Source organism: Microcaecilia unicolor, chromosome 5 (genome assembly GCF_901765095.1).
Source record: "Microcaecilia unicolor chromosome 5, aMicUni1.1, whole genome shotgun sequence".
NCBI lineage: Eukaryota > Metazoa > Chordata > Amphibia > Gymnophiona > Siphonopidae > Microcaecilia > Microcaecilia unicolor.
In genome coordinates this window covers 276,093,452-276,117,802 of record NC_044035.1, presented here as the reverse complement: position 1 = coordinate 276,117,802, position 24,351 = coordinate 276,093,452, and the positions used below count along the sequence as shown (strand labels likewise).

General features: G+C 41.0%; 1 protein-coding gene across 2 annotated transcripts in view; it reads left to right on the top strand.

Annotated features, from left to right (window-relative positions):
* The window catches only part of ROBO1 (roundabout guidance receptor 1), a 578,749-nt gene that overhangs the window by 95,162 nt on the left and 459,236 nt on the right, over window positions 1-24,351 (top strand). For both annotated transcript variants that reach the window (XM_030204239.1, XM_030204238.1), the window contains exon 2: window positions 7,970-8,296. In XM_030204239.1, the coding sequence (XP_030060099.1) occupies window positions 7,970-8,296 (327 nt within the window). The remainder of the gene's footprint in view (window positions 1-7,969; window positions 8,297-24,351) is intronic.

Here is a 24,351-nt window from a genome sequence, read left to right as displayed (position 1 = left end):
GAGATTACATGTACAAGAACTGCCTACAATTCAGAAAAGAAAATGAGAAGTACTGAACCATAAAGCACCCTGGCATCCAGTTTGAATTAAAACTATTATTTAAATTGTAGTTATTAGTAAAACAATTCTGAATGAGCAGGTATTTTCTTTACCACCATAGTAACCCTAAAGCAGACTCTTTCCATGTTTGTGTTAGTCTTGCAACCCATAAATTTGATGGGCAGGCTTCAGAATAGCTGCTGAGTTGATAATGGTTGTAAAGAAATGACAGACACCCTCCACTTAACAAGTTTATTTTATTATAGCTTCTTTTGAGACTCTCGTACTGTTTGTTTTCCTTGTTTTCAAGCAAATGCATTTCTTACCAAGTACACACACTACTCACACTCGCTCGTATTTACACTGGGTTTGATTTATCTGGTACATTTCTGGTAATCAGTCATGTGTGGAGGAAATATTTGGGTAACGTCTGAAGAATTCCTCTTCAGAGTATCCACTAGAAGTTTAACTGGAGTAATCTAAATTAGGGGATCCAGAGATCTTGTTGAGGCACTCCCTTTAGCCCATACTAGTTGCACAATCTGACTAATTGTAGTCATTGTATTTTCCTGTAAAATGTTCTCCACTGTTCCATTTCCTGTCTGTTAGAACTATTTGTGATGAGGCATTATTGCAGGAGTATTTGTTTTATTAGGGATGTTAAAAGTCACATTGTGTGAGGTAGTTAATTATTACAAAGATGAAATTGTATGTTTTGTTAGAGAAAGAGAAAATTGACTTTGTTGTAAGGAGAAAAGAGATTTTAGACTTTGTGTCACCTGGCAACACCATGCTCTAATTTTTACAAAACTTTATAATCATGTAGTTCTGAAGAATTCTAGAACTAGATAACTACTACCATTTACAATTTATGAATTTGAATTAAGGATTGGGAAGGAATGTGGCTCAGATATACAGTGGTTTGGGTGTGTGTGTGTGTGTGTAACCCTGCTTAACTACTTGGATGAGTGTAAAAGTTCATTTTCAAGAAACTTGCATTTTCCTTCAGACTAAACAAATTTAAAGCAAAGTACATGAAGATAGTCAAGATTAGCAACTGAGTACTTAATATTATTCTATTTTATTTAATTTTATTTATTTATTTATTATATTTATACCCCACATTTTCCTTCCTAGTGGTAGGTTCAATGTGACTTACAGTTTACTAATGGAAATAGCAGTTTACAAGTTCAAAGGCATAGATAGAAGAGATGAGAATGTGTTCCATTGGGGGAGGTTAAATGTTCTGAGTCTTGCTGTGTAAGTTTATTGTTTCCTTTATTTTACTTCTCATTTTCTTTTCTGAATTGTAGGCAGTTCTTGTATTTTAGGTCTCTTGGAAGGGAGTTCCAGTTTTTGGTTCATATGTAAGTGAAACATGTTATGTTTGATGTTTTGTATTTTAGGCCTTGGCATTTGGGGAAGTGGAGTGTGAGGTAGGATCTTATGTTCTTGTTTGTGTTGCATTGCTGTAGTATTATTAGGTCTGTCATGTAAGCCGGGGAGAGGCCAAAAATTATTCTGTAGGCTAGTGTGCAGATCTTGAAGGAGATGCATGTTTTAATAGGTAGCCGGTGAAGTTTTTGGAGTAGAGACCTTGTGTTTTCAAATTTATTTTTTCCATATATGAGTCTTGCTGCTGTGTTTTATGCTGTTTCTAGTTTCTTTTAGTGTTCGTTCTTTACATCCTGTATGCATTGCATTGCAGCAGTCTGTGGGGGCGAGGACAATGGTTTGGACGATGGTGTGGAAGACATTCTGTGGGAGGTAGTTTTTTATTTGTTTGAGATTCCACATCATGAGGAACATTTTCTTTGTAGTGTTGGTAACTTGTTTGTCGAATGATAGGTTCCTGTCTATGGTGATGCCCAGGATCTGCAGGTGGTCTGTTATGGGAAGTGTCGTTCTCTGGATGTTGATGGGTGCGATTTGTTCGGTGTTGCATGGTGATGTTAGTATTAGGCATTGTATTTTTTCCCTGTTTGGTTTCAGTTTGAAGGTTGATGCTGTCACGTCTGTGGCCGTGACCACCCTCAGACTTACCTTATTTCTGGGGGTCAGCTTCTAAGCTGGCTTCTGCCTATCCTTTCTGGAGTAGTTTTCCTTCTGTGTGCTGGCTGCTTCCAGCATGGCTCTAGTTACTCCACTCTACTGCACCTGGGGGTGCTGCCTGAGTTAGCTCTACCTCTGTCTCCAGCCTGGCTCTGTTTGCTCCTCTATGCTGCACCTAGGTATTCTAAGTCTCTCTATGTTCTGTGTGCACTCTGCCTGCTCCTTGGTTTGTGCTCCTCTCACCCGCTGGTGGCCAGAGCCAGTGGCTGCCATAGTTTGTCTTGCTGTTCCTACCCATTCCAGACTTGTCTCTCTTGTTTGTGCCTGGACTGCCTCCGTAGTTGCTTACTGATGGCTGCAGCTGCTCCTCAGGTGTTGAAGGGCTTTATTAATCACTTAGAGACTGCAGCCTTGGCCTTTGCATCGTCTAAGGTCCCTGGTATGTTAGAGTGCTCTGTGCACTGCTACCTTGTCCAGTTCAGTGTGAGTTTCTAGCTTGTTACTAGTAGCTTGGGCATAGCTTTTCTTGTTGGCTTGTGTACAGCTAGTGTTCTCCAGTGTGGTGTGTTGTGTGAGTTCCTAGCATGTGACTAGTTAGCTTGGGCATAGCTTTGCTTGTTAGTTGTGTACAGCTTTAGTAGTTCTCCTGTGTTTTGCTTAGTGTGAGTTTCTAGCTTGTGACTAGTTAGCTTGGGCATAGCTTTCTTGTTAGCTTGTGTACAGCTTTAGTAGTTTTCTTGTGTTTAGCTTTCTGGTTTTTCTGTGTGTGCTTTTCCTTGCTTCTGGAGCTTCAGCCCTAGTTCTGTCCGCTGCCAGTACTCCTTGCTACTGGAGCTCCAGCCATAGTCTTGCTACTTGACCTGACCATTGCCTGAATCTGACTACTGTCTGCCTGAACCCTGATAATTGCTGCCTGCTGCCTGACCTGACTACTGCCTGAACCCGGATATTCTCTGCCTGTAGCCAGACCTGACTATTGCTGGAACCTGGACATTCCCTGCCTGTCTGCCTTGCTTTTGCCTAGGTGCCTGGGGCCACTTCTGTATCCTGATTCATGTTGTTCCTGCTTGCTAGTTCCAGTTCCGGTTTTCCTGTAAATCCTGCCGGCTGCCCGAACCTGATGGCTCAACCCTCGGGGAATGGTGGCTAAGCGTAGGTGAAGCCTAGGTCCAGTGTGTTCCTGTCCAGCGGGTTCCGGTCCCGTGTGTACCAGTCCAGTGGGTTCCAGTCCAGTGCACACCCGTCCGTGTGTTCCAGTCCTGTGTATTCCAGTGCAGAACTCCAGTCCTGGGTTCCAGTCCAGCCTTGCCTCGTCTCTGCTTTGAAGGTGTCCTTGCCTGCCACTGCCGCTCCATGGTAGTGGTCCAAGGGCCCACAAACCCAGTGCTTCCAGGGAAGAAGCCTGACAGATTCCCAGGTCTCTAGGGTGTTTATGCTATCCGTGATTTTGGTGGTGATATGGGATATGTCTTTCTTGAAAGGGATGAATATGGTTATGTTGTCGGCATATATGAAGCGGTTGAAGCCTTTGTTGGATAGTGAAAGTACAAGAGGGACCATCATTATTTTGAAGAGTATTGGTAAGAGTGGGGAGCCCTGGGGAACTCTGCATTCTGCTTTCCATGGGGTGGTGATCTTGAAATTTGATTTCTCTTGGTAGGATCTGGTGGTTAGAAATCCTTTGAACCACTTGAGTACTTGTCCTCCTATTCCTATTTTGTTAAGGATTCTTTGTGGGATAGTGTGGTCTACCATGTCAATGGTGCTGGGCATGTCGAATTGTAGTGGAAAGATGTTTTTCCCAGTTGAGATTTCTTGTTTGAATTTGGCAAGTAGTGTGATTAGTACCATTCCTGTTCTGTGGTGGGGTCTGAAACCTGATTGGGATTCATGTAGTATTGAGAATTTTTTGAGGTAGTTGGTTAGTTGATTGGATGCAATTCTTTCCATTATTTTGGTCTGCAGAGGTATGGCTGCTATAGGTCTGTATTTGGTGGTATCTTTTATGGATATTTTTTTTTGTGTCTTTAGGGATTGATGTGAGTAGTATGTTTCCTTTTTCACATGGGAATTTGCCTTCATGGAACATGACATTTAGGTGGGAGGTGAGTTGATCCGTGAAGCATGTGGGTGGGGATTTAATTAAGTAGGTGGGGCATGCGTCAACAGTGCAGTGTGTGGTTGAGAATTGTTTTTATCACTTGTGTAACTGTTTTGATGATTATTTTTGTGAAGGTCATCTAGGTTCAGTCTTCTGGAGTTTCATTTGAGGGGTGGTTGAGCACGTTTCATAGATTTTTTAGGTTGGCGTTTGCCTGGGGTAGGTTTTTTCGTATGTTGAGAATTTTCTCCTCGAAGTATTTGGCCAGTTCTTGTGCTGATGGAGGCTCATCGTTTCCGGTAGTTATGGGTTGTATTTAGTATGTTGTTTACAAGTTTGTGGAGTTTATTTGTGTTTGAGTAGTCTGGGCGTACTTGATCTTTGTAGTATTTTCTCTGTTTAATTTTATTTTTGTACTTTCTTTGTGCTGTTGGTGGAAATAGTTTTTGTTTTTTTTCCCCCCAAATCTGTTTGTTTTCTGCATTGAGTTTTTAGTTGTTTCAGGTCTTCATTGTACCATAGAACTTTTTTTTTTTTTGTAGTATGATTTTGTATTTTGTGGGGGCAATTTTGTCTAGTACAGTGATACATCTCTTATCCCATTCTGTCAAGAAATCTGTGGACTCAATTGGTGGTGACCATTGGTCGTCATGTATGGTGGACCAGAATTTGGATGTATCGACCTTTCCTCATAATTTGTGGAGGGTTTTAGGTTGTGTACCTTTCCAGGAGGGTCATGTTCAGTCTGAAATGATCAGACCATAGGGTTTCTGTCCATTTCTGGTTCTGCATTTTAAAGTTCTGATTTGTCGAGAGTCTGTACGCTATCAGGTCTAGTGCTTGGCCTTTGATGATTGTCGTGGGTTTGTCTGATCTTTGAAATTCCCAGAGGTGTAGGAATTCTAAGCGTTCTTTGGTGCTTTCAGAGTTCTGATTCTCCAAGTGCAGACTAATGTCTCCTATTATCATATTGTTGAGATTAGTTAGATTGAAGCTTGAGATGAAGTCCATGAAATTGATTTGGGCCAGTTTCCTGGAGGTCTGTAGAACAGGATGCATGTCAGCTGGTTGTGTAGAGTTTTGTTGCCAATTTTAAATGAGTCCATTTCTAGTTGTGGTGTGATGGATTATGTAATGGGTTCTACTGTGATGAAGGATCTGTAGATGAGTGTGATGCTCCCTCCTTTTTTTCCAACTCTCATCCATTGTAGCATTTTGCATCCTGGGGGACATATGTCGAGCATTATAGTGTTCTTTGTCATGTATCCAGGTTTCATTTAGGAAGACCAAGCCTAGGTCTTCTTCCGTTATCCAATCTTTGATCATTTCAGTTTTGTTTACCACTGACCTGGCATTTATATATCCTACTTGTATTGGCAAATATCTGTCTTCTGTTGTTGTTGATTTGGGGATTGACACTAGTTGGTGATAGTTGGGATTTTGAGGTTGGTTGATTCTTTTCGGTGTTGATTTTTGTGGTAGGGTGGTTTTGGTGTTTGTCTTATTGTCAGGTCGCTTGTTTGTATCTGTTTGTGAGTGTGGAGTTTGTCCTGTGGGAGCTCAGTGTATTTAGTTTGGTGATTTGGGTTACATAGAGGCATATTTTCAAAGCACTTTGGGAGGCTAAGTTCCATAGGTTTCTATGGAACTTTGGGAGGCTAAGTGCTTTGAAAATCAGCTTGATAGTATTGAGATTATTATGTAGTCATCTGTCGTGAGGGTTTTTGTGGTTGGAAACAGTGTTGGTGACAGTATGTTTAGTAGTGTCTTTGTAATATGTATTTTTGTACGTCTCTGTTATGCTCTTGATTGGGGGTTTGGTTGGGGTTTGTGTCTTTCTCTCTCCTCTTCTTCTTTTTGTGTTTTTTTTTTTTGTTTTGTTTTGTTCTGTTTTGTTTTTGATTTGATTTGATTTTCTGCTTCTTCCTTGTCTCTCTACATTTTTTCTTGCTTTCTGGGCATAGTGAATCCTATTCGTCTCCTGAGTTCTGGTGCTGGGGTGACAGACAGCTCTTGAGCTCTGGCTGTACAGCCGTCATGGATCAGTGTCCAGCTATTTGCCATTTGGTGTGCTTTTTCTACCGAGTTCTGGTGCTAGGGTATCAGCAGCTCCAGAGCTCTGACTGTGCAGTCATCATGGAGCTGTGCCCAGCTGTTTAGTGGTTTGTGTGCTTCTGAGGGGTCGGGAGTTTGCTTTCTCTCAGGTGTTCTTACCAGCAGTATGTGTTCCTCCTGGGTCGTGTGACACTGCCGGCTGGCGCGTCACTGTGTGATCGCGTTCTGCTCTCTGTGTGGATCCCTTCCACCAGTGCACATCTCACCAGAGCTGTGTGGTTTCCTTGCTGGCCCTGTCCTGAGGGTAGCGGGTCTTTTTCTTTGGGGAGATCTCGCTTACCGTGTGCACATTACCAGAGTTGTGAGGCCTCCTGGTGGTACCACTGGAGCCGCGTGGTTTCCCTTCTCGTCAGGGTGGTCCTGGGGGTTGCGGGTCTGTTTCTCTGGGTAAATCTCGCCTTCAGTCCTGGTGTTCTCCTCCCTGACTAGTCAAACCATGCGGGCCCCAAGCTAAAGTTGTAAATTTATAAAATAAATACATCTCAAAAGTTTTGTTTTATGAAGAGTTTTGCGGGTTTACATTTTCTCCCTCTTCTTGCACTGTACAGTGTACCACCCCCCCCCCCCCAAGCAAAAAATATACATTTATTGAATAAACACCAGAAAATCATTTCCTATGGTTTTCTGTCACCCTTTCTCCTGCCATGTCTTTTAACCTCTGCTCAGTTTGTGGGACCTTTTTGGCTGACAACATCTAAGTAACACAAACATGCATATTTTATTCAACAGAAAAGGTACCCTGAAATAGTAAAACACCAATAAACACAGAGCAGTCAGAATTCAACCAGCAGCAGTTGGGGATATGTTTTAAATTCTTTACACACTCACTGCTCCGGGCAGAATTCTCTCCACATATTCAATGCCAGGCCATGTCCGGCACAGATATTGAATATCCGGGGCTTATTTGATATGTGCTAGTTTCCAGAGCTTATTTTGTTCCTCCCCCTTCCACCAAGTGCTCCCCCCCCCCAGCTGAAAATTCATCTTGACTTAGGAGCTTAAAAGTTAAGGGCCCTGTTTACTAAGCTGCGCTAGAGGTACATTAGCATTTTTAGCATGGGCTAACTGTGTAGATGCCCATAATATTCCTAAAGATGTCTACATAGTTAACGTGTGCTAATTTTTATCATTCTCTAAAAACGCTCACGCACCTTAGTAAACAGGGCCCTAAGTTTGTAAATTTAGGCCTGCCATTCATTTTCCTAGGTCTATGAGCCTAATTAGGTGTCTAGTGCTGAAAATTAGGAGCTGAGCATTTTGCTTTCCCCAATCCCCATCCTAAATCCACCCCAGTTGGCATCTACTTTTTATGCTCCTAAATTTAGGATCTTGGTGAAATTTTGAGTATAAATTTAGGCACCCAGCTCTAGTAAATTTTCAAAGAAGCCAAAGCTAGGAGCATATATCGAGATCATAGAGTATAATATTATGGTAACAGTATGAGAGTTGTTGCATGAAAAAATGTTAGAAAACTATGGTGTCTCACCTTAGGTGAGCTTTTAATAATATGGAAAACTGAAAAGGGTAGCTTATGAGTAGTGAGATCTTGACCTTAATTTGTGAGTATAAGCTGGGAGCATGATTTGTGTGCCTGACCACTTGCACATTTTTACCAAGTACTTGCAGGATTAACAATAGTTTCATTTGTAAACTTTCTTACAGGTTCTCGTCTTCGTCAAGAGGATTTCCCACCACGAATTGTAGAACATCCTTCAGATCTCATTGTGTCAAAAGGAGAGCCAGCAACTTTGAATTGTAAAGCAGAAGGAAGGCCGTCTCCTACAATTGAATGGTACAAGGGAGGAGAACGAGTAGAAACTGACAAAGATGACTCTCGCTCCCATCGGATGCTACTGCCCAGTGGATCTTTATTTTTTTTGCGTATAGTGCATGGACGCAAGAGCAGGCCTGATGAGGGAGTCTATGTCTGTGTTGCAAGGAATTATCTTGGAGAGGCTGTGAGCCATAATGCATCGCTGGAGGTGGCTAGTAAGTAGAGAATTTGTACTGCATATACTTTGCTTATTGAAGCTGAAATGAATTTACTGCCATCTTGTTGGTAGAAAGCTGTGATTTGGTTTGGAGTCAGATGATTTGTATAACTTCCCCCCCCCCCCCCCCTCCCCTCCCCCAAGCAAATTGTCTCGGTATATTACAGGTGGATATGATAAGATTGCTTCTGTAACACTGTAGTTTACTTCAATATGTCTAAGGTTCTTTATTATAATCAATGCACATTTAAAAGGTGGGCATTTGGAATGGTTGAACTTGGTACTGTTGATGTGAAATCTAATTTATCACTATGCATTGTGGAATGCTAGGTGAACTCTTAATTTCATACCATCTGTACAATTTTATCTTAAGAAATTGTTATCTGGAACTTATGAATTGAAGGAACATATGCAACCAAGGCCACACTCACTGAACACTGTGTTGACGTATTTTTCATGCAATACAGCAGCACTGAAAGCTGTTTGGGTTAAAAAATCTGGATTAGATGTTTTGTTATCTCATTATTTATTTATATTTACTTATCACCGTTTTGAAGGAATTCACTCAAGAAGGTGAACAGTAAGAATAAATCAAACATGAGCAATAGACAATTACAGCAGTAAAAATATTCAAATAATACAAAGTAGGGCATACTATGTCAAACAATACGTAATAGAACATTTTAATTGACAGTATAGGGTATTTGCAAAGATAAGAGAATAAGAGGAGTTAGAAAATACGGTGACTAATTTAAAGAAAGGTGCACATGAGATCAGAGAGATGGTACAAAGAACATTAATTTGAGCCTTCGTAATTAATTGGGGAAGTCTAACCAAAGCATGCTTTTAAGCCTATGATTTGGTAGCTCAGGTATCTTTTATAATCGATATTTCTTAATATTTTCTGTTGTTGGAATTTTTTGTGACTTTAGAATCTTCCAGATATGGCCCTTCTATTAAGTTTCTCTGATGTTTCAGAAATTTATATTAATTGCATTTAATGATGTTTCATAGGTCTTCTTTTCTGTGTGCTCTAGAATCTCTAATGAAATATCCGTATCATTATAGAGGAGGGCATAATGGATGACATTTTTGGGCTTATGCAATTGAGCTGGGTCCTACAAACCAATAATACTAGTTCAGAAATTTCTAAAACGACATGTAATTTATATTTGGCAAACTGACAGTATCATTAATTCCAAAGTATTTTGTTAGTCAAAGCATGTTTTGGCAGATGCACACAAAGATAAACACTTGGCAGACTTCTTTATTCAGGCTCCAACCCCCGAACCCCATAATGAAGTACAACATTAGAAATCATCCTATAATAAGGGGTCATTCTTTTACTGTGATATAGCTGCAGAGCTAGTGAGTACTTTTTCCTGTGGATTAGCAGTAATATTTTCAAGTAAAAGTACATGCAAATTATTTTTGAAGCTTCATTAAGAAAAAAAAGTACCTGTATGTGCTAGCACCTTCTTGTAAGGATAGGTTTTTCAGCTAAAATAACATGCATGTTTTTGAAAATGCAAAAAAAGTATGTGCATTATTTCAATCAGTCCAAGTGCCTCCCCAGGAAATTCTTCTAGCAAACGTGGGTTAATGACCTGCTTAATAAACTCATGTATAGCTTTTTACAAAGCACTGGAAGAGTAGTTTTTATGCAGTGAATTTATTGGGGGGGGGGGGGTCAAACCCTCTGAAATTATCTAGTTAGAAAGGTAGGTAGTTTACATATTAACATAAGTTCTTTACCAATACCGTGTTTCCCCGAAAATAAGACCTACTCCGAAAATAAGGCCTACCGGAGTTTTGCTACAAATTTGTATTATAAGGCCTCCCCCGAAAGTAAGACCTACCTGAAGCAGTGCCGCCGAGAGCCGGACAAAGGCTGCTGCTGCCGCCGCCCCCGAGGTCGCCACCCGCCCTCCATCGCTCCCGGAACTACCAGTACCTGAAACGCCTCCTTTCACCTTCCTTCGCAAGTTCGGAGCAAGCAGCGGCAGGGTAGGCCACTCCTTCCTTCCGTGTTCCGCCCTCGCCTGACGTAACGTCAGGCGAAGGCGAGGCACAGAAGGAAGGAGAGGTCTGCCCTGCTGCTGCTTGCTCCGAACTTGCGAAGGAAGGTGAAAGGAGGCATTTCAGGTTGGGAGCGACAGAGGGCGGGTGGAGGGGGAGCCCGGCGACCTCGGTTGGGGGGGCGACCTTGGGTGGGGGTGGCGACCGCGATGTTTCCCCGAAAAAAAATAAGACCTAGTGGGTCTTGGGGAGGGAAAATTAATATAAGACAGTGTCTTATATTCGGGGAAACACGGTATTATCAAACTTAGACCCTTCTAAATTTTACTTCCACTTTGCTTTTTTTTTTTTAAATTAAAAACATTTCAATGTCCACGACCTTATATAGAAATACCCTTCATTTTGAGCTCATTTTCATGCATTTTGTTTTATCCTACACTATATGTATGTCTGTATGTATCTATAAGTTCTCTTATATAACATTTACAATTCACAAAAGCCCCAACCTTCTCCCACCTGAAAGACAGTTATACCCCTCAAATTACCCGGTCCCATTCCTCCCCTTCTCAGACTCCATTAACTCCCAAATCCCTCCCATTATCCACATTCCCAGTGTCACCCTCACCCCCCCCCCCCCCCCCCCCCCACCGAAACTTGATTTTCTTCAATTTCATCCTTTCACTATCGTTGTGCGGCCAGATCCTCTAACCAAGATTCTTTTGTAATCTAGTCAATATGGTTTCAAAAGGGGTCACAAGCATATTTAGAAACTGACACCTGTGCACACAATTTAATTGATTAATGAACTAATTAGCACCGATAATTCTGAGTCTAACAGAAGACGCAGGAAGTGTAGTACTCGTATGAAGGAAAATGCATCAAATTCTGTAACCCTCTAGAAATTTAGATCCAAAATGTGTGTTAAATATGTATAAAAGACTGGTAAGAGGTTTTGAAAACACTTGTGGACCTTTTGTCTGAGAAGGCAGATTCCCTTTCCTCTTGTGCCGGTTCTACATAAGGCTTACAGCCCCCTTCCTTGTGAAGGCAAAGCCAAAATTGCTAAAGCCAGAGATAACCCCACTAAGTTCTTATCTCACCAAGTTTGGAGATTGGTCCTGTGGTGTCAAGTTAAGGCTTGATAGATCAGGTTCTGGTCAGTCATCTCGCTTCATGGACTTTTCTAACTGTCCTGGTTCAATTTCTGATCTAAGCCACTTCAGGTGTCTTTTTTTTTTTTTTCCATACTTGTTAGCTCTCATTGACGGTACTTGTTGCTGTGCAGTGTGTATTTGTTAGTTTTTGTTGACTCAGAGCTTTGCTTACATCATGGCTTTATGATGGCACATCAGCTTTTTGGATGGTCAGGTGAGGCTTTCCTTGTTGCCTAAACTGGTTGCTTATCTCTGGATATGGACTTCAGTAACCAAACTTTTTACTCCCCTCTGTTGCTATGTGTGAAGCAGTGTACTTTGGTAGCTATTTTTGCAAGCTGATGATGAGAGGAAGAAAAAGTTTCAAAAGTATGAGGAAAAGACTGAAACACTTGTCCCTTAAAGTCTAAATTCAGTTTTTCTTCTATAGTTTATTCTTTGCAGCACCCCAAATTCCCAATGTTCCCAGCCTAATCTGTCAACAGCTCTAATAAAATTAAAACATCAGTGTGTCCTACTCAGACTTTGAACTTCTAATCCTCTGAGTTCTTTCACATATTTTCCAGAAATATAAGCAACATAATTTGAAATAGTTTTGAATATCCAGTTTAAAAATGCCAACCAAGAAGATGAATGCATGGTTTAATCATATTAATATAGTTTAAAGTGTTTAGTAGAGTGGTTGATTAAAGGCTAAGAGATGCCCCCAATCCCCGCCAGCTGAAGCCTTGTCCAACACCGATCTCCGGTGCCGCTGCGTTCCCTGCCCTGTTCTCTCTTCCTCCTCACTCTTGACTGCAGTTTAGATAGTATGGTAGGGTAACTCATGAATGGTTTATTCCATGTATTTTCTTCTATTCTTCTTGTTTTATCTCCCAATAGATCTCCCTTACCCCCCTCCCCCATACAGAGTGAATGGACTGTGTCAGCATTATTGCATGGCAGCTGCTAGCTTGGCTTTGTAAAAAGGGGGGTTAATTTGAGGTCTGATGAAGAACTTTTTTCTTTGATTTATTCTTGGATATGTTTTGTACTTCTTAAGAATGGTTGTCCTGAGTTTTATATTTTGCTCTGTTTTTCATCTCGCAAGGATATTTTGCTTGTGTAATTTATTACAAATTAAAAAAAAAATTGCATGGACAAATTTTGAGTGCGCACACAATTTAATTAATGAAGTAATTAGTGCTGATAATTGGGTGCTAATAAATTACCGGCACTAATTGGACTTAATTGAAATTTACATGCACATTTTTAGTCTCACCGATCCACGCATAGCATTTACACATGGCTTGAAAAAGGGGTGTGGCCATAGTAGGGTCTTGGCTGGATCGGGGTGTTCTTAGAATTTATGCACACTGTTATAGAATAAAGGGGATCCACGCTTATTTTAGATGCGAGGATTTACACCAGGGTTTACTTAACTGGAAACCTTGCATGTAAAGTTAGGTGCCAAGGACTAGATTCTATATATGCTGCCTAAAAGATTACTGCAAAAAAGGTGCCATTCTATAAGCTGCACTTAAAATTAGGCACAGATTATAGAATAGCGCTTTCACCCAGGACTCGTGCCTAACTTTAGGCTTGGCCATTTGCACCAACTGAAACATGGTGCATGCATTCCTAATTTAGGCATGCATTCTTATTATTCTGTTGCAATGTGCTTAAATGCTAGGTTTACCCTTGTTCTGCCCATGACCCTCCCTCCCATTTCTGCACTTTTTTTTACTTGCACCTAAATTTATGCATGAAAGTTCCAATTAAATCTAATTAGTACCAATAATTACTTGTTAAAATGCCTATTGGCACTAATTAGCTCATTCAATTGAATTGCATGCGCAAATTGGGCATATATTCAAATTTGCATGCGTAATTTTTAGACACATTTATAGGATTAGGGGGTAAACGTATTCTATAAACGGCACCTCACTTTCAGCGCCATTTATAGAATAGTGCTTAGTCTGCTATTCTGTGCTGATTTTTCAATGCTATTTATAGAATTTGGTCCTTTAAATGTGTGTATATTGCCACATACATGCTAAAATGACTTTAAAATTACCACTTCGCAAAGAGTTGGACTTCTCATAGCTGAGCTAACAGGTGTTAAATTTTTCTTCCTCCACAATTGTCATCGTACAACGAGGAGGCAAGGATGCCTGAGGCAAGACAGATTTCAGATCTTAGTGTCTTGGTAATGTTTTAACCCCCACCCCCTCCCATAAACATTTATAAGTATAATATTTGCTGTAAAGCTACAAGCGTCTCAGCTGTAATAACAATGGAAATCCTAGCTGGCTTGAAGTTGTCAGCTTCAGAAGCATTAGCAAGTTATAACACTAATAAAAACAGCCCTTCTTGTACAAACACATTCAGTTCTTATTTTTCCAGTGTCTTCTAATCTGGTCTGAGATTATGCCTACATTCTTATTTGAAATGGCACGAAAGTGGTTTTACTCAAGCAAACACTTCTTTAAATGTAAGAAAAAATTAATCTGCTTTATAAATACAGGTTTGGTAGTTGTATTTGTCCTGGAGAGAACTGGAAGTCTCATAACCTTTTTAGAGAGCAACAAGAAAGATGTAATAACATGAGAAGGCAGAAAAGAGGGTCAGAGTACACAGCACAAAGACAAATATAGAAGCACAAAAGGCCATTGAGCATGGGATAGTCAAGTCCTTCATTAATGAATCTGACACGGGCTGTATTTCGGCATGAAAACACCTGCATCAGGTGTCAAACCAAATGTAACTAGGCTCTTGAAAATATTCAGTAATAAGTTGATGTATGGCTCATTCAGCCAAAAAACCAGAGCTTTCTAACATTTAGGGCCCTGTGTACTAAGCCGCGCTATAGGCATGCTAAAAATTAGCACGCGCTAATGCAAGAGACACCCATAGGAATATATGGGAGTCTCTAGCGTTTAGCGTGCGCTAAAAATGCTATTACACCTTAGTAAACAGGGACCTTAGTGTCCTATTAATAAAAGAAAAAAAACCACACTGCCATAAACAAGTGTACTCAAAAAGGCATCAGTTACATTTGATTTGATCCCTGACACAGGCGTTTTCATATGTAAAATGAGTTTATCTTGTTGGGCAGACTGGATGGACTGTACAGGTCTTTATCTGCCATCATTTACTATGAAACATAGCCCGTGTTGAGTCCATTAATAAAAGACTTGACTATCCCATGTTTGATGGCCCTTTGTGGTTCTATATTCATCGTTGTGCTGTGCAACACGTAAGAAGTCATGATTAAATATGGTTCTGATAGCTCATTTCTTTGTTGGTTCTTTTAAGAAAAATATTGGTGCTGATCTAGTGACTAGAGAGCAAGCACTAGACACTGCCTTGTGGAAACCCTAGATTTTATTTCTGGGCCTGACTTTTTTGCTTCCTGTATTGTCTCAGTTTGGGAGTTCAGTAGTGGCAGTTACAGCATTTGGCGTGGGAGTGAGTCCCAACCATTACTCAGTTTTGACACCTGCATACATACTGGGTTTGGAAGACAATCAGAATTTTTGGTTCTCACCCAAAACCCATCACTACAATGTCAGCAATTACAGAAGGTTCTGAAAATAAGTGAAAGCCTTAGGGGTGCGATCTGGGCAAAATTTGGGCAGAGTCATGAAATAAATGTGTTGATTATTTTTTTAAAAAATGCCAATTCCTATTGAACTGGATGGAGTGAAGAGAAACAGCGTTATTTTTGCATTATTATACTCCAACCTATAAAAAACCCATTCCTTGATAATAAGAGACCAGCATTTCTGTGGATAAAAATTTATGTACAGTGGTCAAAATACAAATGTATTTGTACAGGGCACTCTTATTTAACAATTTAAATTAAATTTGATTCTAGACTCATTTGATATGAGTCGCAAAGAAAAACTAATTTGTCAGTGATCTTCTGTCTTCCATCTTGTCCAGCAACCCCTTTGGAAAGTAAGAGTGCTAACACCAATGACTGTTGCATACTAGTCAGTATTTGAATAGCAGACTTCTCAACTGGATGCAGTACCTCTGAGATAAATTGAGAGAGTACTGATTTTTCTGTGTCCAACACAGTGTATTATGGGTCCTATAGTCCTGCATCAATATAGAAGCATAAGGAACCCAATAATTCTAAGGATAGACGTCTGCCAGTAGGAATAGCTTAAAGAACGCATAGTGGATTGAAGTTAAGTCAGCAATGTCTGGGAATAAGGCTGTAGATGGTGAGTATTGTGGAAGGGTAGGAGAAATTTTATTTTATTTTTGCAGCCAGTAGACAAAGGAGTACCTCAACATTAAGGCTTGGGAGTGTTAATGCTGTTGAGACTGAGATATTAACTCAGCATCTTGTCTATCCTGTGGACTTCAGAGTTCAAGATCACTTTAAACAACTGAGTGGTTGCTAATATTGAGGTGGTATAGAATTCTAATAGTGGTCCTTTCAGGACAACTGAATTCTCCTGTACTAAAAAAAAAAAACATACCTAGGTTTGGGAAGCTGTCGGTTTTGTTTAACTTGTTTCCTTTCTCAAAATCTGCAGAGCAGTTTGTATAAGAACAGTATATAGGGGCTCATTTTCAAAGCACTTAGACTTAGGCTACTGTGTAACTTTGTAAGTTGCTTTCAAAATATGTCTCATGCCATATTATTGTAGAATTACTAACATGGCTAACTGGAATGAAATTGAGTTTCAGTCTCTGGAACAATGTCCAGTGTGTATGGCATGTCATCATTCCTTTGCCAAGGTGCCCACTGGGTTTCTGTTTGCAGTTCTGTGTAAATGCAAGTTGCTGCCTACACATGGTCCAATGGATGGTACACATCCATATAGCTACCACCTCATTGAATTTGCCTGGTTTAAGTGTTGAGTGCTGCACAGTTATGTGACACAAGGTTCACTATGTAAATTGGTGTCTATTGATTATAGCAGATTTCACAGACATCTAATTTAAGCAGTGCCCCCTTGACCCCGCCCCTCCCCAGTTGCAATAATCGCTTCTGTTTACGTCATCTCTGTGAAGCTGTGCACAGTCAGCATATGGCAGTTCTCCTATTTAATCTGTTCCCTCTTGAGAAAGAAGAATTCCCTTCAGACCAGCCAGACATCTGCTGGTGCTTTCTACCCAGTGAAACTGCCTGTAGGGATAATGACATGTTGTTTTTGATTAAAAGACATGCATCCAAAAACTAGCTGTGGTTTTTGCTTGATTAATCAAAAGATTCCATATATATATGAAACTCCTATAGAAAGCCACCTTGTGTGTAGCTGTTGCAACATTCTTGCTGAATGCTAGGGAACCCCTCGTTACCACTGCTATGTTATTTTGACAAAGTTAACATTTCAATTGAAACGTTCAGATTAACATCAGCATGCTGTTTTATGATCAAAGAAAACAGCTTGGCAGTAGGCAGGTGGTACTGTGGGACTTGTGTTATAAAAGCAGATGGATTGGTCAAATGCTTGCTTTACCCTGCAACTTTGGTAACCCTTCTATTGTTGCAATGATAACAATAGACTGCTTAATAATTATTGACAAGGTTTTCTCTACAGAAACATTCTTTTAGATATAAAGTGGTCTACAGTTAATTTTAATTATTGGTGTGTGTGTTCTGACATAAATCCACTGGCATTTTCCTCCAAGTTTCAATGGCCTAAAAATGCCCCTTAGAATGCCTCCTGTGTGTTGCTAAAAGTATGTGCATTGTGGAACAACACGCAGGCTGTTAGATGCATTGAGGGAAGGTAATTTTTTTTTCATACCTGCTGATTTGAATGGGTAAATCAGTTATTAATTTACCCAGAAGACCTTTTGGATTTATAGGCTAGTAGGTAGTCTAAATAAATACCCTACCAACGGTTTGCAACTTGATTCATTTTTGAAAGAAATTATAGACCTGTGTTTGCATGCGCAGCCACCTATGAGCCAGGTTCTTACTTGTTTTAATTTGAATTGTTTAATGTGAGTTTTATTGTGTTCCAAATATTTAGTTGATAGGTTAATATCGGGCCATTTTACTAAGCTGTGTTGAGCAGCTACTGCGGGTTTTACATCATGTTAGATTCTATGACATAACCAAGCTAACTTCTGATGCACTTTTAAAACAGCCAGTATAGTAAAGATCTGTGCTAACTGTTTAACACAGTGAGTGGGCATGACGGGGCAGAACAGAGGCATGGCTGTTGGTGACAGTGCACAGGTCAGTAACACATGCTAATTGTCATGACTGCAGATTATCACTGCTGCATTTACTGCCATCTCAAGAAGAGGCAGAAAGTGCAGCTGTGCTACCAGCAGTCTTATCATGGCCATGGGTCTTATAGTAGGGATTCTCATTCCTCTCTCTCCTGATCCAATCTCCAATGTAAACACTCCTATAAGATTGCCCTCCTCTAAACAGAAAGTATTACAATAGCCCTACTCCTTTTTTCTCCCTTAAAAGCAAGGTGAACCTTTTCCCACCCAGCCAGATCCCCGGAGAACCTCTGGGACTTACCGGGGGCCATCACTGACCTAGTGGGGCAGCCCATTGGGCTCTAGCAACAAAATGGTTTCCATCACCTCTAGCGGTAGTTTCATGGTACCACCATCTACAGGTCATGGCAACTATTTTGCTGCATGGAGACAGATGGGACAGAAATGGAGGGGGATTGTTTCCACCTCTGCCCACTGGACTACTAGGGATTAACCCTGGGGGACAGCAGACGATCTTGGGAGTTGAGGATTGGGGAAAAGCTGCTTTGGCACATGTGGGTGGAGCTTTGTGGTCAGTGCAGCAAACTTTGATTCTGGGGAACTGGGCTTGATTCCCACTGTAGCTCCTTGTGGCTCTGGGAAAGTCATTTAACCCTCCGTTGCCCCAGGTACAAATAAGTACCTGTATATACACTTTAAACCACTTTGAATGTAGTTGGAAAACCACAGAAAGGCAGTATATCAAGTCCCCCTCCCCCATCTGTAGTCATGAAATGCAGGTGCTCCCCATGCTGTTTGAAATTGCATGTAATATGGTGCCATGTGATGTCTGCCCTATGCAGTAAGTCCAGGGTGGATGTTAGATATGGCCTCTGCATTTACTACACAGGCTTTGCACTTTCCGTGAACGATAAGTTTAAAATTTTACTTAACTTAGGAGCCCTTTAGATCATTATTTATTTATTTTTGTTACATTTGTACCCCATGCTTTCCCACTCATGGCAGGCTTACATGGGGCAATGGAGGGTTAAGTGACTTGCCCAGAGTCACAAGGAGCTGCCTGTGGCTGAAGTGGGAATCGAACTTAGTTCCTTAGTTCCCCAGGACCAAAGTCCACCACCCTAACCACTAGGCCACTCCTCCACTCTAGCGTATCTTATTTTATGTGCACTAAATCTAATGCACGTTAACCTATGAATTAATATATACTAAGTTGATGTGTGTTAAAAAGTTAAAAACATTTTTTTTATTAAAATGAATGTTCTAAAATTAGGAGAAAAGGTCAGATGAAAAAAACTTCCCTGTGCATATCTCTACAGTAGACCTCCTATGGGTTATGATAGGGGCCAGATTTTTATTATCAACCTGCATTTTTTGTGTACACATTTTATTGTTGCTGTTTTGCGCTCTGTTAATCTCTGGTGACCCATTCCTCCGTGTGCAGAAATGTAGTCCTCAGCACTGCAGCCTTGCAGAGCCAGAGCCCACAGCACTGAATACACAGACCTGGTCTCATGACATTTTTACTGACAAAATTTTTATGGATATATCAGTTTTTTTTCTTGGTTGTTTTTACTAGTTATCTGAAAGCTTAAAAACTGACAAACCTGCTTTTATGCCACCATCTATGAAAAATCATAGAAACACATACTTTAAAAATACCGTTAATTTCAGATAAAATCACTCTTGATATGAATAAAATGTATAATTTGATTAAGATGCAGTATTTTTGCATCTTTCTGTTCATTAAATGGAAATAAATACAGCAACTATAAAAAAAAATAGGGAAATCATAACTCTCCCCAAATCTAAAGCAAGTTGCAATGTTTATAATCTAATTTTGCATTCTGATTTGATAAAGGGCTTGCTGCAAAGTATTCTAAGGTATTAAGTTCCATGGCATGATGTATGTCCAGTAAAGAGTTTGTGGATACACAAAGAATTATCTGAAAAATACCTATTGGAAAGAGATTGTGACAATAAAAATGGTCCTTCCAAAGCAATGATTGCACCTCTGCAGAGCTAGTCAGTGACTCTATTTATAGTAGATGTCAGAATTGTTCAAGCTGAGTGTTCTGATATGGATGATATGTGATAAATTCTTTGGGTTCCTATACTGCAGCCTGTGCATATCTTCTAATTTACATTCATATGTATGTATTAGTTAGATTTTACATGTATAGAATACTACCTCTAGCGCCCTTTGTTAGAGGTCTCTGCCTCCCCACTGAATATTGTTTGGAAGAGGTAGAGAGGACAGAGTGTAGGAGGGGTTAAACAATTTTGCAATAGTGCTTGCCCTTAGAAGTGACTAAAATGGTAGAATATAATGGATTCACCCCAGTTTCATGAGGACATTTAATGTGCATTTGTAAAGGTGCTTTAAAATTTAAGTGCGCACTAAATCAATTGAGGCTATCTTTAAGTAGAGGCTGACCAAATTTTGGTTTTGGCTTTGGCACCATAACCAACTTGAAATTCTGGTTTGGCCATGTTTGTTTTTTGGCCGAAAATGCCAATCCATTTTTGACTGAAACCGAAACGCCCCCTTCCGACAAAAAGTACCACCCTCCCACCATTACTAGCCCATACCCAGGCTTGCCTTTAGAAGCCCTGGTGGTCTAGTGGCCTAACTGAGGAAGGGTGATCCCCAGTTGCTCCTGTATTGCTCTTTCTGTCATCAAGACTGCTTGAGGTCTCAGCTGCCATTGTGAGACTGGAACTTACATCAGCTCCAATTTCAAGATGGCTGTCATGACTTTCAGCAGCAGTCTACTGGGGATCACTCCTGCCCCACTTAGGCTAGAAATCACCAGGGCTTCTAAGTTAGACTGGGGGGGGGGGGAAGCTCTATCTAGTCACCTCTGAGAAAGAGTGGGTGCTGTGTGGAGGATGGGGCTGGTCTGGTTTCAGTTTCGGCTGAAACTGAGTGGGAAATTATGGCCACAGACTTGGTTTCAGTTGAAAAATTCAGTTTCAGTCCGCCTCTACCGTTAAGACTGAAACTGAATTTACAGTTTTGGACAAAACCAAAACTGCCACTGAGAATTGTCTAAGCGGTTACAGCCGAAACTCATTGTCTGGTATCGGCCAAATCCAAAACCGAAAACTAAAGTTTGGTGTGTGAATGTGAATCAATTAGGCCTTGTGGGGATTGTCAGAGCTTGCAGCCTGCAGCTTTCTGCTAAATCCACAGGTTACAGTGTAATTCTGTTTTTCTATACGCTTAAAAAAATAATTTTATAGCAGGTTGCCTGGATTGAACGAGCAGCAAGATACCTATTTTATAACAGCACATAGGTCCCTGTGTGTTTTTATAACATACTTGCCCAAATCCTGCAGAAATTACACCTAATGTTAAGCAGCAGACATTTACACCTTCTTCAAATATTCACATATTAATTGTGACTTATCCTGAGCCCTGCTCAAAACCAGCACCAGAAGATGTCTGCACCTAGGTAGTGTAAAAGTATGTGTGTTGTACTCATTGTGCATACTTTAGATTAGTGATGTAGCCAGATGGCAAATTTAGGGTGGGCCGATTAGTAAAGTTTGTGGCCGCAGTACATTTCTTCCAGGCTCCTCCTTAGCTCAGTTTAAAAATCTTAGGGTCAATAGACAAAGCTGGGACCCGTGCGGACTTTGGATTTGAATATCCGGTTGCTTTTAAGCCGGCTAATACATGCTTTTAAGCCGGCTAATACATAGCTGCTTAAGTCAGTATTCATCACTTAAGTGGCCATGAGTATGTGGTCCCATTTATGCAATAAACCTGACCACTTAGGGGGAGATTTTATATATGTCTGGTGCCTAAAATATCGGTACGGAAATCGATGCTAAGTGTATTCTATAAGCAGCACCTAGATTTTGGTGCGATATGTAGAATATGCTTAGTTGATATCTCAGCGCCTAGAACTACACGCCTCCATTTACACCAATGAAAATGTGACATAAATCCAGGCTTGTGGATTTAGGTGCACGGGGCCGTATTCAATAACTATGCATGTAAAATTTCAGAACGTCCATGAAACACCTATTTCCACGCCTATAACCACGCCCATTTTTGCCTGCACACGTTAGAAGTTAGGTGCACTGCATTACAGAATGTGCTTAGTGAGTTGTGTGCGTAAATTCTTAATTATTGCCACTTAGTGCTCATTGCTCGTTAAGAGCTGTTATCCTTGCTTATTAGCTTATTAAGCCAATTAAGTTATACACTTGGAATATATCACAAATCTCTAGGCACACTATATAGAATCAGGGGATTAAGAGCTAAATATCAGCACTTAAGTGGCCAAGTGCTGACGCTGTCCCCAGAACGCCCCCAATGTAGCTTGCTCTGTGTTTGGCACTATCCATGATATTCAGTGACAATTAGCAGGTTAAATGCCATTGAATATTAGCTGATAGCCCCAACCAAGCGATTTTACTAGACAGTGGCTGGCTAAATCGCTTTGAGTATCGGGCCCTAAGCTGGTATGCAGGAAGAAAGTATGAGTTTCTATGTTGATTTTGAAAACCAGAAACACATGATTGTTATTTTCAGAGAACTGAGCCTCTAAAACATTGCCATTGCTTTCTGTAAGAAGCTGTAGAATGTTGACTGTTGCTTCATTCCAAAACAGAGGGAAAAACTCAATTCACATAGCCCTACACAGAGGACTCAGACATATAGCCTAGTATTCACACGCCACAACCACCTCCCTAAACATGTACTCAGAGCCCCCCCCCCCCACCAAACACACACAACCCTATTACCCAATGTCCACACACACCTCTGACACTTCTATACTCAACACCACCTCTATACTCAACACCCTATACACAACTCCAAACATCCGCACACCCTACATACACAGTCCCTTACAAGCATACAGTGGTGGAAATAAGTATTTGATCCCTTGCTGATTTTGTAAGTTTGCCCACTGACAAAGACATGAGCAGCCCATAATTGAAGGGTAGGTTATTGGTAACAGTGAGAGATAGCACATCACAAATTAAATCCGGAAAATCACATTGTGGAAAGTATATGAATTTATTTGCATTCTGCAGAGGGAAATAAGTATTTGATCCCCCACCAACCAGTAAGAGATCTGGCCCCTACAGACCAGGTAGATGCTCCAAATCAACTCGTTACCTGCATGACAGACAGCTGTCGGCAATGGTCACCTGTATGAAAGATACCTGTCCACAGACTCAGTGAATCAGTCAGACTCTAACCTCTACAAAATGGCCAAGAGCAAGGAGCTGTCTAAGGATGTCAGGGACAAGATCATACACCTGCACAAGGCTGGAATGGGCTACAAAACCATCAGTAAGACGCTGGGCGAGAAGGAGACAACTGTTGGTGCCATAGTAAGAAAATGGAAGAAGTACAAAATGACTGTCAATCGACAAAGATCTGGGGCTCCAAGCAAAATCTCACCTCGTGGGGTATCCTTGATCATGAGGAAGGTTAGAAATCAGCCTACAACTACAAGGGGGGAACTTGTCAATGATCTCAAGGCAGCTGGGACCACTGTCACCACGAAAACCATTGGTAACACATTACGACATAACGGATTGCAATCCTGCAGTGCCCGCAAGGTCCCCCTGCTCCGGAAGGCACATGTGACGGCCCGTCTGAAGTTTGCCAGTGAACACCTGGATGATACCGAGAGTGATTGGGAGAAGGTGCTGTGGTCAGATGAGACAAAAATTGAGCTCTTTGGCATGAACTCAACTCGCCGTGTTTGGAGGAAGAGAAATGCTGCCTATGACCCAAAGAACACCGTCTCCACTGTCAAGCATGGAGGTGGAAATGTTATGTTTTGGGGGTGTTTCTCTGCTAAGGGCACAGGACTACTTCACCGCATCAATGGGAGAATGGATGGGGCCATGTACCGTACAATTCTGAGTGACAACCTCCTTCCCTCCGCCAGGGCCTTAAAAATGGGTCGTGGCTGGGTCTTCCAGCACGACAATGACCCAAAACATACAGCCAAGGCAACAAAGGAGTGGCTCAGGAAGAAGCACATTAGGGTCATGGAGTGGCCTAGCCAGTCACCAGACCTTAATCCCATTGAAAACTTATGGAGGGAGCTGAAGCTGCGAGTTGCCAAGCGACAGCCCAGAACTCTTAATGATTTAGAGATGATCTGCAAAGAGGAGTGGACCAAAATTCCTCCTGACATGTGTGCAAACCTCATCATCAACTACAGAAGACGTCTGACCGCTGTGCTTGCCAACAAGGGTTTTGCCACCAAGTATTAGGTCTTGTTTGCCAGAGGGATTAAATACTTATTTCCCTCTGCAGAATGCAAATAAATTCATATACTTTCCACAATGTGATTTTCCGGATTTAATTTGTGATGTGCTATCTCTCACTGTTACCAATAACCTACCCTTCAATTATGGGCTGCTCATGTCTTTGTCAGTGGGCAAACTTACAAAATCAGCAAGGGATCAAATACTTATTTCCCCCACTGTATCTACTGCAAACATACATGAAGCCATACTGCAAAAAATCTCATTATATATATATGCTCCATACACTCATTAGCCCTTCCCGAACTCCTTCAAGTTACACAATGGAGCCAGAAAGAAAAAAGACGTTCTCTTAATCTCAGTCCCATCACCAACCAACCAACCAACCAACCAACCAACCAACCAACCAACCAGTGTTTGTTACAAAGCATTCTCAAAGGCACAGTTC